Source organism: Neovison vison, chromosome 11 (genome assembly GCF_020171115.1).
Source record: "Neovison vison isolate M4711 chromosome 11, ASM_NN_V1, whole genome shotgun sequence".
NCBI classification, from domain to species: Eukaryota; Metazoa; Chordata; class Mammalia; order Carnivora; family Mustelidae; genus Neogale; species Neogale vison.
The window spans coordinates 28,635,709-28,653,071 of NC_058101.1; the positions used below are offsets into that span (position 1 = coordinate 28,635,709).

Here is a 17,363-nt window from a genome sequence, read left to right on the forward strand (position 1 = left end):
ATTCTTACCCACAGGATTAGTGGACTTAGGACGAATCTGACATCTACTGGGCTGCATTTTTATCAGGGGCAGGATCATTCCACTTGAGAAGGTAGAACTCTCTCCTTTTCCTTTGATCTTGAAACTTTCGATGCCGCTGGCTGACTAAGTGTTGACTAGGAGTCTGCAACAGATCCCAGTTGCCCTAAGGCAGATCGTAAGAACTAGAATTTGGCTAAGAAACAAGAAATCCCTAGGTTTGCCTTAGGTCCTAGTAGAGTCTCCAATTCAGGCTTCCAGGAGGAAATCATAATGAATGGCAACTCATGCACTGAGACTTTGAGTTGCATGTATCTGCCTGTCTTTTATACTCATTGGAGCCCAAAATGACAGAGTGAAATCAATACTCTGGCTTCTAACACAGCCAAAATTAACCGCAGGGTTTAGAGGGAAAGAAGGTGGTGTAGGGGAGTGTTATATGGAGAAGAGGCAAAGAGGTGGCAAGATGAATTTATTTCCCCTACATGGACTTGTCATTCTTTGTTTCATGTTCTTCAGTGTTCATCAAAGTCTCAGTTACACCTCTACAACTAACTCCCTTCCCTCCCCCATAAGACAGCTTTCTCTTGTCTCAACCCCTACTCGACTCCCTCTCATTGCAGCTGAGAAGTTTGACTTGGTCAATACCCAAGCCACATCCTACTGGCATAAAGACGTGACCGATTCACTTGAAAAGGGCTCCAGGTCTGTTTACCCCATGTCCCCAGGGGAGGGTCTGGTAATATCACCCCTCAACTTCTTGGAGTTCTGTCTTCTTCCTTATTACTTCAATGTTTTAGAAAGCATACACAACATCTCAGGATTATTCTCAACAAGAGAATGATCCATACTGACATAATATTTAATAAAATTACTTGGATTGATAGATAAAGACTTATGAGCATGTAAGGAAAACTTGTGAGAACTTTAGGGGGAAATTAAGGCCAGTCTCTGGCCTCATTCTTTCCAAAGAACATTTAATGCAGGGATGATATTTACAAAGGACTGAGGGAAAAGAAAGTAGGTCCAGGGACTTTTAGATTTTTATTTCCAGCCAAACTGCAGTTAGCGAACTAAAACACTCACAAACACACTGAAACAGGGGAGAACTCTGAAAACAGAACTTTCAGGTGTTCTTCTGGCAAAACACTGAGAACAAACTCCAACCAATCATTGCATATGGAAGATAGACTCTGTGAATAGAGAGCCCACGATCCAAGAGCTTCCCAAAGGTGTGGATCAGGATTTGATGCACGCTCGACCCCAAGCAGTGAGGGCCACCCAAGAAAAAGAATGAACACGATGGGCCCAACACAGGAGCCTCACCTTCTTCGCTATACATAAAGTGCGTAGGCCCCGTCTGGCATAGTCATCCAAGTGTTTCTGGGTTTTCTCCCTTATTATCATCTGCTGTTTCTCCAGACTTGCTCCATCTGAAATAATTAACAAAACAAGTATTCCCACCAGTCTGCCCAATTACAGAGATGTTTTTACAAACAATGGTATAGTTTCCAACCCACAACAAACAAAAGACCTTGTAGCTCTGAATCCCAAATGCACATTTATAAAAGGGACCCTGAATAAATCTTTCCCGTGCTCCCTTCCTCCTGGGAAGAGGGAAAGTACCAAGAACTTAATACGAACACGGTTCCCACCACATCAATGACAATAGTAACAAGAACCATCATCATTCTAGCTGCCTCCGTTGGGGAGGTACTGGGCAGAGGCTCTATGCGTAGTGCACACAGTATGCCATTAGACCTCCAAGGAACCTATAAAACAGGTATGACACTCCGCATTTGTTGAACACAGAATAGGTAGGTAACTTTACCAACACAGCACCAATGACAGAGGCCAGATGTGCACCCAGGTCTGTGCAGCACCAAAACTTACATGCATTCTCACCAAATCCTAGGCAGCTTCCCCCATTTACAAAGTGCAGCTGATCCCCAAATACACACGCGTTTCTCTTTATAAAACCATCGAGATTGGCCTTTCAATCTCTGAATGGCGCATATACCCCTCCACGCTCTGTGCAGTAGGAACTCACCCGGGGAAGCCACGGAGAGCAACTCCATGATGACCGAGTCAGCACCCTTTGTATACACCACGACTTGGTTGGAAAGGGGGTGCCGAACGACCACAGACATTCTTTTTCTTACAGAGTCGAAGGGCAGGATGTGTAGGAGTTGAAATGTTAATGGCCCCAGAGCAGCGAAGTCCACCACGACCTGCTCTGGGGTCCGGGAGCGTAAAGTGCACTGGTAAGCCCTGGCCGCATACACCAAGGCCGCCTCATCCGGGCTCTCCGCCTCATAACACAGGGTGGAGGTGGAGGGCTGTCCAGGGGAGGGCGCCGTCTCGCCCTCGGGGAGGCCAGGATCACTGTTCTGTTTCTCCGTATCTGGAGGGCAAGGAGAGTCCCCAGAGCCCTGGGGGCGCTCCCTCCCAGGGGAGGCCTCTTCCTCCACTGGGGAAGTCAGTTTCATTCGACTAAAGAGGGAGAGTCTGCTCACAAAGGCATTTGGGACCCCAGGAGAGGGCTCTTTCCCACTGGCAAGCGATGGTGAACTTGATCTTCGGACAGACAATCTCTGGAAGAGGTTTTTAATCTCTTCCAAGGACTTGATAGGCATTCCACTCAGGGAGGAGAGCCCAATCTAGGAGAGAAGATTCCAGAGTCTCAGTAATACAATAAAAAAAAAGCAGTAGATGACAACGGTAAAGTCAAACCAGGAAATAATTAGATAAGGAAAGTTACCACTCCTTAAACAGCCAGCAGCCTGCTTCATACATAAAATTGCTTCCACAAAATACAAGCAAAAATAAAAATGGCCATAATGAAAAATATGTGCTAATGTTGATGGCATTATAATTTCTACAACCACTCAGAAAGAGATGTGACAAATGATAGCAAAACATAAAATGCTACTATTGCTACCAGTGGGCATACGATAGCAGTGTTGCCTAATGAATAATTTAAAATATAGATAATGCATAATATTTATTATGTACATCCTAGCAATAGCAATTTAAAAATAATAAGCAAATGAAGTATTCAAAAATAGCAAAACAGCAATATCTTCTTGAATATTTTAAAAATAAAGTTTAGAAAGCCTATGGGGTAAAACTGGAAGACCTATAAAAATGTAAAAATCGTGTGAACAATATAAAAATTTTTTTTAATTGTGTGAACAATATAAGAAACAAGTGAGTAATAATATACATTCAAAACAGTGGAAGAAAGTTAAGTCAAACAATTAACAAGATGGGGCGCCTGGGTAGCTCAGCGGGTTAGGCCTCTGCCTTCAGCTCAGGTCATGATCTCAGGGTCCTCGGATCGAGGCCCACATCAGGCTCTTTGCTTGGAGCCTGCTTCCCCCCTCTCTCTCTGCCTGCCTCTCTGCATGCTTGTGATCTCTGTCAAATAAACAAACAAACAAACAAGACGGGCTTTTTTCCCTTTCCCCCCACCAGATTGTATAAAAGGTTGTTACTATGACTTTTTCTGTTGTCTTAAAAAGTAAAGAAACTGACCTACAGAAGAGTTATCAGCAGAAATTATCAGCTTATCAGCAGAAATTCACAATGAATGTGAGTCTCTATTATAATTTCTATTACAGAATTTTTTGTAATTTTTAGCCTGATGTTTTTCTAGCTCGTAACATTTATGTGATTAAGTGTAGAATTTAATATTAATTATGAAGGCCAATTAATTGGATCCTAAAACTTTGTCATTCAGAAATGCCCAAGATATTAAAAAGTTTTTTCCTAAAAATTATTAATCTTCTGACAGTTGGAGAAACACATGTTGGTCGATTTCTATACTTATCGGAACTCGGAAATGAAAAGAGACCATCACAGGTGAGGTTTCATCTTCTTTGTAGATTCTGTTTAGCTCCTTATTATTCACTGTCTCCGTCATTACCTCAAAATATCATGAGGCTTGGGCTCTTCTACCTGTAGAGACCTTCTTTCAGACCGCAGGGTATTATATTCTTTGGGGATAAGGCGACAGTATTTATCAAACAAAAAACACCAAGAGGTGCCTACTTTGGAAACAGATGTATGAGAAAAATTGTCACATGAGGAGAAAAAAAGAACATCCAGTGATTTATTCTCTAATTACGTAATCACTTTCTAAAGAGAAACTCTCTAGCCGAAAGTCTTACAAAAACAGTTTTCTGATCAAATAAAAGCTTAATTGGAAGTAAGTTATTTTTATGTTAAAGTTGACCACCTCTGAAGTTGCTAAAAGAAAATGATCTGATGGAAAATTAAAATTTAATTGGGTTGCATCGCAAATTGAATTTTAAGTGGATATGTGCAAAAGGGAAGAAAGTTATCCACAAGGAAGCTAGCCCAGCATGTGGTGAATCACCGGTCTTTTAAACAAGTTTTTCTTTTTAATTGAAAATGAATGTTTCCATAAATTCTAAACTATAAATTGACTTTTTCAATCTAGCTTTTGTGGGAACTGCAGCATCTTGATACATTATAAAAATATTGGATTTTTAAATTGGGTTAGAACTAATTAGAACTAACCCAACTGGTACAGGAAAATGGTACATTATCATTAAACGTGATAATGAATCCAATACTTTATATTTTGCTTGACATAATGCGTATGATGTGGGAAGTCTCAGAAGCCTCGAAGAAGCTTCAATTTGGTAAAGAAACTATGCAAAATGAACACAGCCACATTCTACCAGAGCGGTTCTCATCAGCTGTCCTTCTAGAGGCAAAACATTAGAATAGCACTGAGCCATACTTCATGGGTTCAAATCTCACTTCCCCCACAAATTGGCCCTGTGACCCCAGGAAAATTACTTACCCTCAATTATAAAATGGGGAATAGTGGAGTAATATTACCTGACTTAGGTGGTCATTGGAAGGGTAACATGTTAATATCAATAAATCACTTAGAATATCGTAGTTACAGAACAGAGATGAAGTGAAGTATGTTAGCTGGTATTGTTATTATCATTTAGCATTAATTATTATCTACATAACAAGGCTAGTATTAAGTACACTTAAACCCGAATTTCTCTTCTGGGAAGTAACCCTTATTTGTATTAGAGACCTTACCTTTTGTCGTGGTTGGTTGGGAGCAGAAACCACTACTGTGTTGCAAATTGCCAAAGCAATAAAGAAGTCCATGATGTACAAGGTCTCCAGTAGTGGATCTGGGATAGTCTCATTTAGTAGGGTAAAAAGCTGCGGTGTAATCTGACTAAATTTGTCCAAAAGCCTGGTGTCTGGTACCACATCTGTTTCCTGAAAACCCAAGACAAAGTGTTATTACAGTAAGTGTCTAAAACTGGGAGCTTTAAATTTACAAGAGAAGTAGTTTTATAAGCAGAATCTATGAACCTGTGATAGTCAACTTTATTCTCCTAAAAAAGATTTAATATATATGGTGCCATGGGAAGTGACCATAGAAAATAACAGACCAAAAAAAAAAAAAAAAAAAAGGGAAAATCCAGAATGCATAATTCTGATGGAGAGTACCCTGTTAACTTAAACTCGTCAAGAGACAGGAACAATGCTTTCCACCAAAATCTAGCTGGAATACACAGTTGCCTCAGATCCCAAAAGCAACTGACAATTCATCCAACAACTGAGGAGTACCAACTGTCTTTGAAGTCAGGACATTATTCATACCATGTTATTTTAACAAAATATCTTATGGTTTGAATCACTACCATTATAAAAACAAAAGCAGAAACAAGAGGGGCACCTGGGTGGCTCAGTGGGTTAAAGCTTCTGCCTTCAGCTCAGGTCATGATCTCAGGGTCCTGGGATCGAGCCCCACATCGGGTTCTCTGCTCAGTGGGGAGCCTGCTTCCCCCTCTCTCTCTGCCTGCCTCTCTGCTTACTTGTGATCTGTCTGTCAAATAAATAAATAAATTCTTAAAAAAAAAAAGAAAGAAAGCAACAAGAGGAGAACCTCTCTGAGAAATACAGGAGGAGCAGGGGAACACATTCAAAGATCATTACTAGTAACATACTATAAGACACTAATGAGGGTTCCTCCAAGAGATTTCTTTTTTTTTTTTTTTTAAAGATTTTATTTATTTATTTGACAGACAGTTCACACAGGCAGAGAGGCAGGCAGAGAGAGAGGAGGAAGCAGGCTCCCCGCTGAGCAGAGAGCCCGATGTGGGGCTCGATCCCAGGACCTGGGATCATGACCTGAGCCGAAAGCAGAGGCTTTAACCAACTGAGCCACTCAGGCGCCCCTCCTCCAAGAGATTTCTGATCATCAAATACATTCGGCAACTGTGCCCTGTGTCCTCCTTTTAAAGATCCTGAGCACAAATTAGCTTTCAGAAGTTCTGCTGTTGAACAAAACTATATTCATTTTGTTTAACACAGTGCTTCTCACGCCTACTGAAGAGTACTGGTTTTAACAAAAGAATGTTGTAGTAAAAATCTGTTTATAATCCGGTAACATGTAGACAACTGCTTTAGAAATTTTTCAGATAAGCCAAAACAGGGCCATCTGCTACAAATCAAGTTTTCACAAAAGCAACACTGTATCCTAGAGGAGCCGTGGATGCAGTTGGTTGGCAAAGCGAACTGACTGTCGGAAAGCCAGGAGAGGTGATTTAGAAGCAGGAGTAAAATGGGGAGATGTGGGACGTGTGAGTTTAAACTCAGAAGACCACAGCTTGTATTTCACGCTTAGCAGTTTGGTGAGAACTAGCATAGGTTTAATGAGAGCATGGGGTGAAAATCGTGTGGGCTTGGGTTCAGGCCCTAGACCCACTGGACACTAGCTGGTAGCCTCACACAGCTTGTTCAACCCACCAAGCTTCATTTCCCTCTTCTGAGTAATACTAAAAATAACACCTATGTTACAAGGCGGCTGTATAAAGTGAGTGAGATAATGAGGTGATAACCAGCACCATAGGAATCTTCAGGCAGGTTACCAGACTCACGATGGGTCCACACTATCTGCTGCCACAAAGCATTTTTTTTTTTTTAAGATTTTCTTTATTTGAAAGAGAGAGAGAGAGAGAGAGAAACAGAGAGCATGCATGAGTGGGGGGAGGGGAAAGGCGGAGGGAGAAGCAGACACCTTGCTGAGCAGGGAGCCCGATGTAGGGCTCAATCCCAGGACCCTGAGATCATGACCTGAGCTGAAGACAGACGCTTAACCACTGAGCCACCCAGGCACACCTGTCACAAAGTATTCTTAAAATTTCTATCTAAATACATCAACAATCTACTGTACTGTGATGTCTGACTTGGCAAAATTTGAATTTTTTACAGTTTGGTGGAGTTTATCATAGGCCCCAGTAATCTGATGGCTGTTCTCTAATGAGTCCGCCACAATAACCTCATGAATCTCACGTACGCAGTAACACTGAGCCAGTGCCTGGGCCCTCAGTTCTTCGGAGAGCAATCCTTTCCTCAATGACCTCCTTGCCAGGGTGAATAAGTCTGAGAGACTTCTTTCTTACTCAGAGCTTAGTCAGCCAAGGGATGACTGGGAAACTTGTTACATGATATTTATCAAGGTCTCTGATTATACTGTCATCTGGTTCTTGTGAGATTCCATGGGCTGGAAAATGTTTCCAGAGACATGTGTCTCAGAATGTTAAAATACAGTAAGCCAAAAAAACCAAACAACAAAACACCCAACTTATTTCAGAATGGAACTCAAAGAAATATTTAAATCAAACAGGTTTCTTTACTGCAGCTCTTCTCAGAGAGGTTAATGGGTACTGGGACTCTTCAAGAAGAGGCTGGCAAGGGCAGCCTTCCCAAATTAAATTTTTTAGAGACATCTGCTCTGTGGAGCACATTTGGGATTGCCTTAGAGACCTTATAAGCTTATAGTGATTTCATTGTCTCCATGAACTCTTTACTGACTAATGACTCACTTCAGGACATAAAGGAGTCCCCTGAATTCTACAATCAATCTAAGACAACTGAAAGGTCTCTACCTTTCACTTCTGTGGTAAACACTATTGACATAAGCCATCTCACAAGCCAGTGGGGGAATGTGGCGACTGCCTGAACCAAGAAGCTGGACCGTAAACCTAAGAAGAGAAGAAATACTAGACCCTTTCAAAAGCGGGGCTCTTGTCAGCAAAAGTGTGTTTACAAAAAGTACTCTTTTTTTTTAAGATTTTATTTATTTATTTGACAGAGAGAGATCACAAGTAGGCAGAGAGGCAGGCAGAGAGAGAGAGAGGAGGAAGCAGGCTCCCTGCTGAGCAGAGAGCCCGATGCGGGACTCGATCCCAGGACCCTGAGATCATGACCTGAGCCGAAGGCAGTGGCTTAACCCAGTGAGCCACCCAGGTGCCCTACAAAAAGTACTCTTAAATGTGGGAAAAACCCAGAAACTCAGGCCCACACAAGACAACCATAACACAATATATGAAAGGAGAGCCCCCGAGATTTAAGGAAAGATCTGTATCATACTGAGCTGCAGGCACGTAACATTCTTTCACTTAAGTTGGTCTCTCTAAATAAATTAATCCCTAGTAACTAAGATACTTAGCTGCTGAACTGAAGAGAAGGTACAGAGTTATCACATGCAATTCTGATCTCTAGGACTGTATCTAGAGGATACAAAAAGAAAAAAAAAAAAAAGATAGGATCTTTTCTGAGATCCAAATCTTCCTCACTGAGACCCTGTATTACAAAATTGGATTTTGCTCTTTTTTTCTGTGATGGACAGCTTCTGCCTTCTCGGAACTCCAATTACCCCAAGAGCCAGGCCCACATCATGCTGCTTTAAATGATTCCAGGCGCATGTCGTTCTTAGAGTTTGTAAGTTCCTTTAATGGAAGGACCATCCTGTATTGATCTTTGGATCCCTAACTCAAAACCCAGCACATGGAGAAGAATAAAAGTTTATTGTACACGACTACCAAACACTTGCTGCTTTTATATTATATAAGTAGGCGCTGGAGAAACAGAGTAAAAAGATGCCACTCGGGCGCCTGGGTGGCTCAGTGGCTCAGGTCATGATCTCTGGGTCCTGGGATCAAGGCCTGAGTCTGGCTCTCTGCTGGGCAGGGAACCTACTTCCTCTCTCTCTCTGCCTGCCTCTCTGCCTACTTGTGATCTGTCTGTCAAATAAATGAATATAAAAAAAAAAATCTTTAAAAAAAAAAAAAAAGATGCCACTCTTTAGAAAACATACATAAACCCCTCCCACTTTGCCTCAAATAGACATTTTTTTTTTTAAATGCAGAGAAAAGTTATCCTCCTAATTAAAGAATTTAAGCACAATGTGGATAGTTTCCTACAGTTAAACAAAGCCTTATCTGGTTTCATGTTGGGAGTCCTGAATCTTTGTCCGAATCTTATATACCATCTGACTATTTAAAATTTTAGATTTTCATGATTCATATTGTGCCTTCCTACCAGGTTGCAGGTCTGATTAAACAAGCAAATATTGGCCAAGACCTCTCTTTGCCCTCTAACAGTGCTGGCTGAAGCTTTACGATGGGCTTAATAGTGCTCCCTGTTCCTCCCCCAGTTCTACCGGTGGCCATGGCTCTTACTTCATTTCCCACTGTCATCCTACTCCAGCTTTAGGGGCTCACTGGCCCACCTAAAGTGGCTGAAGTATGGACACATGAGCCTTCTTCTGGCTTCCTCGGATTCCTGACCACCACAGACCTGAAGGAAAAAGACGAGCCCCCACAACCACACATGGTTGTTTCTCCCCTACACCACGTTCGTCCACAGCCCCTTGTCTCTGAGCCCCCACAGTTGCCACACAGTCTGCCCTACATGCTCTTCCTTTTCTCCTCTGCAAACCCCTACTCGTTAGTTTAATCCCAACTCTTCTGTGTTCCTTCTTGATCCCTCCTCATCACCTGAGAGTCGATCACTCCCCTCTTTGCGCCCTCGCTCTACTCTGGTTTAACCCACCATTACGGCATCTATAACACAGGATGGTATGTATTTATTGATATGTCTGTCTCCTCTACCTAGAATAAAACCAAAGGACAGGGACATGTCATATTCATTCTATATGCCAGTGTCTAGTATTTTGCCACTGATTTTCACTAAGCCATTCATTCATTCATTCACTGATCCCATCAATATTTTGCTGATCTATGGTGTCAGGCACTCTCAGGGAAAGAGAGGTGCCTAGGGCCGATAGGATCCTAGCTTGCATGGAGCTCACATTCTAATATGAGGAGATATCAGATCCAAACACTAACCTGTGAACAAGTAAGATGCTTCTAGAATGAGACAGAGAGAGACAGGGTGGAAAGAACTTTGGATTAGGTGGTGGGGATGGTTTACCGACAAGGTGATTCTAAGCTAAGGCCTCAATGACAGAAAGGAGATCATACAGGGCTCTAGCAGCGACCCAGGCAAAATGAACAGGCTCTCCCTGAATGAAAGCAGAGAGAGGACGAAAGAAGCACAGAAACACTGGCCTACAAAGAAAAGGTTTCTATTTCAAGTAGGTAAAATGAACCCAGGACTCAGGGGTCTCAGTGACATTTTAATTCCCAAAGGTCGGCATATTTTTGCCGGTACCCTGCCTAGGATCCTCACCCCTGACTCTCAACTCGCCTCCCCGTCCAAGGTGCCACCTTACAATCTTCCGTTTCTGACATCACGGCTCTCGATGTGCTCTCAAGTTGGTATTCTTTTTTAAATTAAATTTATTCTTTTTTTTTATTATGTTGTGTTAGTCACCACACAGGACATCATTAGTTTTTGATGTAGTGTTCCATGATTTATTGTTTGCCTGTAACACCCAGTGCTCCACACAATCCGTATCCTCCTTAATGCCCACTACCAGGCTAACCCAATCCCCCACCCCCATCCCTTCTAAAATCCTCCATTTGCTTCCCAGAGTCCATAGTCTCTCATGGTTCATCTCCCCCTCCAATTTCTCCCCATTCTAATGTGCTCCGTGTGATTCCTTACATTTGTATTCTTAACCTGGGGTCCGCAGACAGGCTTCTGCAATTGTATGCAAAATTTTTAGAGATGCTAATTTTTCAGGACAAAGAATTTATAGCTTTCTCAAAATAATCTCATGTCTACAAAAAGGGTAAAATGAACTTATCTACAGCAAGAGTGAAAGGATCTCATATCTCAAGGAATACCTACTTCTTTATCCTATACATAACGGTGTGGTTTTGAAAACACAAAACCAAACAACCCCGTGTGTCTACGCAATGAGAATGACACATGGCCTTGAAGTATAGGGCAAGTAAGAAAAAAAAAATTGGACTGAATGGGGAGACTGAGTGTGTTCATCAGCTTCATTTAACAACCTTCAAAACTACTTCTTGAGGGGCACCTGGGTGGCTCAGTCAGTTAAGCATTTGCCTTCAGCTCAGGCCATGACCCCAGCATCCTGGGATTGTGGCCCTGCTTAGCGGGGAGTCTGCTGCTCTTTCTCCCTCTGCCTGCTGCTCCCCTTGCTGGTGTGTTTGCTCTCTCTCTCTCTCTCATGAATAAAAAAAAAAAATCTTGAAAAACAAAACTAAAAAACCTACTTGTCAAGAATGGGCACACAAGACACTGCAGTGGATGCTGAGGAGTCAAGATGAGAGTTCTTGCTCTCAAGGAGTTAACGGTGTACGTCAGAGGCAGAAATAAGAAATAAATGAGAACCAAGGAAGGGAGGGAATGTGCACAGAGAGCTCAGGATCTGAGAAGAGTCTGAGAAGTCTTCAGAAGGAAGAATATTTAGGGGCACCTGGGGGGCTCAGTCCGATAAGCAACTGACTCTTGGATTCAGCTCAGGTCATGATCTCAGGGTTGTGAGATCAAGTCCTAAGTGGGGCTCTGCAGGGTCTGCTTGGGATTCCTTCCCTCTTCCTCTCCCCCTCCTTCTCAAGCCTTCCCACCGCTTGTGTGCAGGCTTTTTTTCTCCCTCAAATTTAAAAAAAAAAGTATAATAAAAAAAAAAGAAGGAAGAATATTTGAAATAAGAACTAAGTATTATAAGAAGTAAGTATTTCATCAGGTTTGGTAGACAGAGGTAGGTTGCCAGTAGGGGAGAGTACATTTTGGATGGAGGAAATGGTACAGATGAAATAACAGGCTAAGAAATCTCATCTTTTTCTAAGAAGACAATGAGACTAAATCAGGAAACTGAGAGCGTGCGTGGGGCACAGGCCCTCTGGGTAGCCAAGCCCTACTACTTCCCAGGAAACATGAGTCAACAGGTGGTAACTTCATGTACATGAAAAATGTAAAAGCTTAGTAGAGGAATAGGTGAAAAGAGAGGAAAATAGACATCTATTCCAGATATAGTCTTTTTAAAAAAGATTTTACTTTCAAGTAATCTCTACTCCCAATGTGGGGCTTGAACCCACAACCCCGCACAAGATCAAGAGTCATGCGCTCTCCTAACCAAGCCAGCCATGTGCCCCTTTTCCTGATATGGCCTTAAAGTGAGTGCACAGAAGAGGCTAGATGCATTCTTTCCCTATTTCTCTTTCAGAAGTTGGGAGGAAAATTAAGGCTAGATGTTTGGAATGGTCTGATCTATGTCCAAGATCCACTAGGCCAGGTTTTATATCTTAGTGCCACAGAAATTAACCAAATGAGTTGTACTGAAATATCACCCTTGTGGCTGCAATTTTCACTGGCAACTTTGAAAAGAGCCAAGAGTCCCCTCAGGGCCTTTCTAGGACAAGTGAGCTCACTGGGGTCTACTCAGATCACATCGCTACTATGAAAACCATACAATAAATTCAACGCAGAAACCCAAAGATTCCCCCAAAGTAGATTCGTTCTTGTGAGGCTGCCTATTTTAAAGATCAACCAGTTACCAGTCTCACGGCTGGGGAATCCTCTCATCTTGGGAAAACACAAGTATTAATGACCTGTGAAGGGCAGAAATCAGGCAGCTAAATTTTTCCTGAAGCAATGTTAAGTATGGCAAAACTTGCGACCTCTGGCTCTTTCATGGAAGTATTGTCCGTCTTTCCTATCTTCCACATGGCGCTCTCCATTTTCTGGCAGCAAAACGGGTTCATCAGTAAGTGTGACTAAACACTGTTCAAAACTTCCCTCTGGGAATCAAGCAACACCCAGCTGAGCTTTAAAATGGAAATATGAGAAAATGTCATCCTGAGGACTGCGAAAGGGGAAGAGGAGGACACAGGTGTGGGGGGATGTGGGGGAGGGATGCAGAAAGATAAAAAGGCTTTAGGAGGGTACTTGAATTTGCCTGTGATTCAGACATCCTTCCCTGTCTGTGAGACAACCCTGCCAAGCTTTGGGGCTCTGAGAGTGAGCCAAGTGCCTTAAACCCCAGCAGCCTTCATCAGGCCCAGACATGACTGGCCCCGATCAGAAACACCAGGCTTTTTCAGAAATGATATATTATCTCTCAACACTGAATCATCCCACAAATCAGGAAGTTGCAATAGTGTTTGCTTGTATTTCTAACGATGTGTGGCAATCACACTAAACGGCAATTACGTAGTCTCTTCTCAGGTAGGAAAGACAACAGTGTTGGGCTCTGTCATAATTACGGAATGTTCTTTCATTATTCATGACGGATGTGCAAAATTCAAGTCACGCATTCACACTTACAATGGGGCTACTGAAAGCAGCCTGTCTGGAGTGAGGCACTTCACTGGCTCCTTCTCTACTTCCCAGAGCTGAACAGCTCCCAGCAAGATGATTCGAGCATTTACTTCCCAAGGGCCCGTGATGAACCGTCCTGCAGCTGGGGGCCCTGGGTTTCACCATATTGCTGAGGGAGTCGACCGGAGTGTCAGTGGAATCTTCATCTTCAGAGATTGCTTCCTGGTAGGACTCCAACCTCTTGGCTGAAAGAGAAAAATCACACGGGGTCCTTACCTGAGAAGAAGCGCTTGCAGGTTGAGTATGTCAGGCATTTACTTCAACAGCTATCACACATCACCTCCTCCCCAAATCTGCCCTCCAAAATCCCCTCCCCAGATTCCCTTAATGAACCTACCTTGCTAAGAAAAATAGAAGCAATTAGGAAGCAACTCCCTTCTTATCCCATCAGCAAATCTACCAACCTCTCCACACCTGTATCCAAACTCTGTTTTTACTACTACTACTACTACTACTACTACTACTACTGCTGCTACTACTACTACTATTACTACTACTATTGATAAAGTTTCAATTGCCAAGCTTTCTCAGTTTGCAATCTGTCTCCCACCCCGCCAGCCTTCTCAAGGACTTCACCCTTACAATTCTCCCCTTATGCTGACACCAATCTCTCCTCAACCAATCTCATGGCTTTCTGTCCCCACCGACACTATTCCTGGCAAGGTCACCCATGAGCTCCACATTACCAAATCCAATTATCACATCCGTCCATATCTTATCTGCGCTCGTAGTAACATCCAACAGAACTGACCATTCTCTCTGAATGGCTCTTTTGGCTTCTCCGACACCATGCATACCTGTTCTTCCCCCTACTTTAATGGCCGTTCCTTCTTAGTTTCTCCTGCTGTCTTCTCTTCAGCCCTCAAACACCAGGTTGCTGCAGGAACTCTTTCCCTTCTCCACCTATAGACTCTTCCTTGGTCATGTCACCTGGCCTTATATTTGAAACATCATTTCATATGCACCTGACTTCCAAACCTGTAACTTCAACTCCAATTTCTAATTGGAATCCAGACTCCTATATATATCTAACTCTCTACTTGATACTTCCAGCTGGATGTCTAGTGGACTCTTTTTTTTTTTTTTTTAAAGATTTTATTTATTTATTTGACAGAGAGAGATCACAGGTAGACAGAGAGGCAGGCAGAGAGAGAGAGGGAAGCAGGCTCCCCGCTGAGCAGAGAGCCCGATGCGGGAATCGATCCCAGGACCCCGAGATCATAACCTGAGCCGAAGGCAGCAGCTTAACCCACTGAGCCACCCAGGCGCCCCTCTAGTGGACTCTTTAAGCAGATATCCACAGAGCTCACTCTCTTACCTTTCTCAAGTCTCCTACCACATCCCTTGACAGCAAAAGCTTGCCAGTTACAACACACTATTATAAACCCTAATGCAATACTTAACACCATCTAAACACTATAGATCTCGTTTTTATTTTTTTGAAACATCCACTAGAATATAAACTCCCAAAAAAGGCAGAGTTTTGTCTATTTTGTTAATATGATATTAACAGGTTAATGTGATATTCCCAGAGCCATATTTACTAATACTCAGTAAATATTTGTTGACTAAATGGATACTAGATATCTTACATTTGATATGGCCAAAGAAGAACTCTTCCTCACTTCTCCCTCAAACTTACTCTTCCTCTGGCCTTCCCCGTCTTTGAAGACAGGACCTAACTATTTATCTAGCTACTTATGCCAAAAATCTGGGAGTCTCCTTGATTCTCCTGGTCTTCCCCAGCACCCATATGTAAAACATCACCAATAGCTATCTATTATTTATCCAAAATACATCTCAAATATCTCAAACTCTCTCCATCTTCATTACCTTAGTCCAAGCCACCATCACATCCCAACTGGGCCAGTGCAAATAGCCTCATAACTGGTCTCCTTGCCCCTTTGCACTCCATTCCTCAACCAGTAGCTAGAGTGATCTTCCTAAAACATAAAGCAGAGCAGTTTACTCATGCACAAAACTTCCCTTATGTTGGCTTCCACAGCTCAAAATGATCTGATCTCGGCTGACTTCTTGAACATTCCTGCCCCTTCTCCTTCCACACTTCTCCACAGTCCAGACTCGCTGGCCTTCTCTTCTTACTTTGAAAACTGCCAAGCTCCTTTTACCCTGAGGGCCTCTATTCCAGCTGCTGCCTCTCACTGGTAGGTTTTTGCACCTGAACTTCAAGCGTGTTATTTAGATCTAAGCTCTAAATATTAGAGAGGTCTTGCCCCCCTACCCAATCCAAAGTGCCTTTTGATCATTCTGTATCATAACAACCCATTTTAATTATCTGGAAAGCACTTTTCATTTTTTTCTTGATTTAAGAATTAATTTATTTGCATCTATTTTCTCCAATAGAAGCTCTTTGAGAACAGGGTCCTTGTCTGTCTTGTTTATCATGATAACCAGTGTCTGGAATACAGAGTGGACAATCAGTAAATATGTACTTGTTGAATTGCTAGTTGTCTGTATTCAGGCCAAGTCTAGTTACTAAATATAGGGTATGGCTTTGGAAAGTTAATTTATAAAATAAAGAATATCTGCATATCCTGTTTAATAGTCTCTATCTGGGATCAAGGGAAAGTTGTAGGGTAGGGACTTAACATTTATTGAGGATCTCCTTTCCATCAGGCGTCTAAGTTCCTTTACAAACGTCTACATCTTCTTTTTTCTTAAACATAATGCTACCAGGTAGAAACCATCACTGCTCCACTTTATAGCTAAGAGAGGCTAAGATCCAGACAGATCCTTGACCAGGGACACGGTCTTCTGACCATGGTTAAATAGCTAGTTGGGGGCAGAACTGGGATATGAATTTCGATCTTCCTGACTCCAAACCCAGTACATGTATCCACTACTTCTATCTCTTTAGCAGTCATTGGTATATGATAGATTAGTTCAGAGACTCTCAACAAGGGGTGACTCTATTCCCCCAAACATTTCACAATGCCTTTACACACTGTTTGTCACAACTTGGGCAGGAGTGCTACTGGCATTCAGTGGGCAGAGCCCAAGGAAGCATCTAAACATCTTAGAAGGCACAGGACAGCCCCCATGATGAAGAATAATGCAGCCAAAAATGTCAATAGTGCTGAGGTTGATACGTCCTTGACAGCTAAAGAAATTTACTGGTATGTGATACCATTTTTAAAATAAATAATTACAGGGGTGCCTGGCTGGCTCGGTGGGTTAAGCCTCTGCCTTCAGCTCAGATCATGATCTCAGGGTCCTGGGATGGAGTCCCGCATTGGGCTCTCTGCTCAAAGGGGAACCTGCTTCCCTCTCTCTCTCTCTCTGCCTGTCTCTCTGCCTACTTGTGATCTCTCTCTGTCAAATAAATAAATAAAATCTTTTAAAAATAAAAATAAATAAAATAATTACAGTATTACAAAACCTATAGAAATATAAGGGCTATACAGGAAGTTCTTCTAGCCATCATTAGGGAAATCAGTCACCATGCAATTGTGTAATTACTATAATGCCAGAGAGCTCAGCCCTTAGGACGGGACAAACTTGTTCAATAAATAGCACTGAAGAACACATGGGGTAATCTTTAATCATTTTGTAAAAAACTATGAGAAGGAAATAGACCAGTAAAGTTATAATTTGATTCAGAAAACAAAGCTACTGGAGTAATACTTGTAGACTCGGAAAATTTCTCAACAATTGGGCATGAGAAGGAAAAGCATATTACATATTGGTCAACAAAATCTACCCAAATGATCATGAAGATT

The 17,363-nt window shown here is 42.3% G+C and overlaps 1 protein-coding gene across 2 annotated transcripts in view; it reads right to left on the reverse strand.

The window, feature by feature from the left end:
* ATP10D (ATPase phospholipid transporting 10D (putative)) overlaps positions 1-17,363 on the reverse strand; it is a 102,850-nt gene that overhangs the window by 31,428 nt on the left and 54,059 nt on the right. For both annotated transcript variants that reach the window (XM_044226121.1, XM_044226123.1), the window contains exons 10-13: positions 13,570-13,808; positions 5,107-5,295; positions 2,069-2,678; positions 1,345-1,451 (exon numbers count right to left, since the gene is read on the reverse strand). In XM_044226121.1, coding sequence (XP_044082056.1) covers positions 1,345-1,451; positions 2,069-2,678; positions 5,107-5,295; positions 13,570-13,808 — 1,145 coding nt within the window. The remainder of the gene's footprint in view (positions 1-1,344; positions 1,452-2,068; positions 2,679-5,106; positions 5,296-13,569; positions 13,809-17,363) is intronic.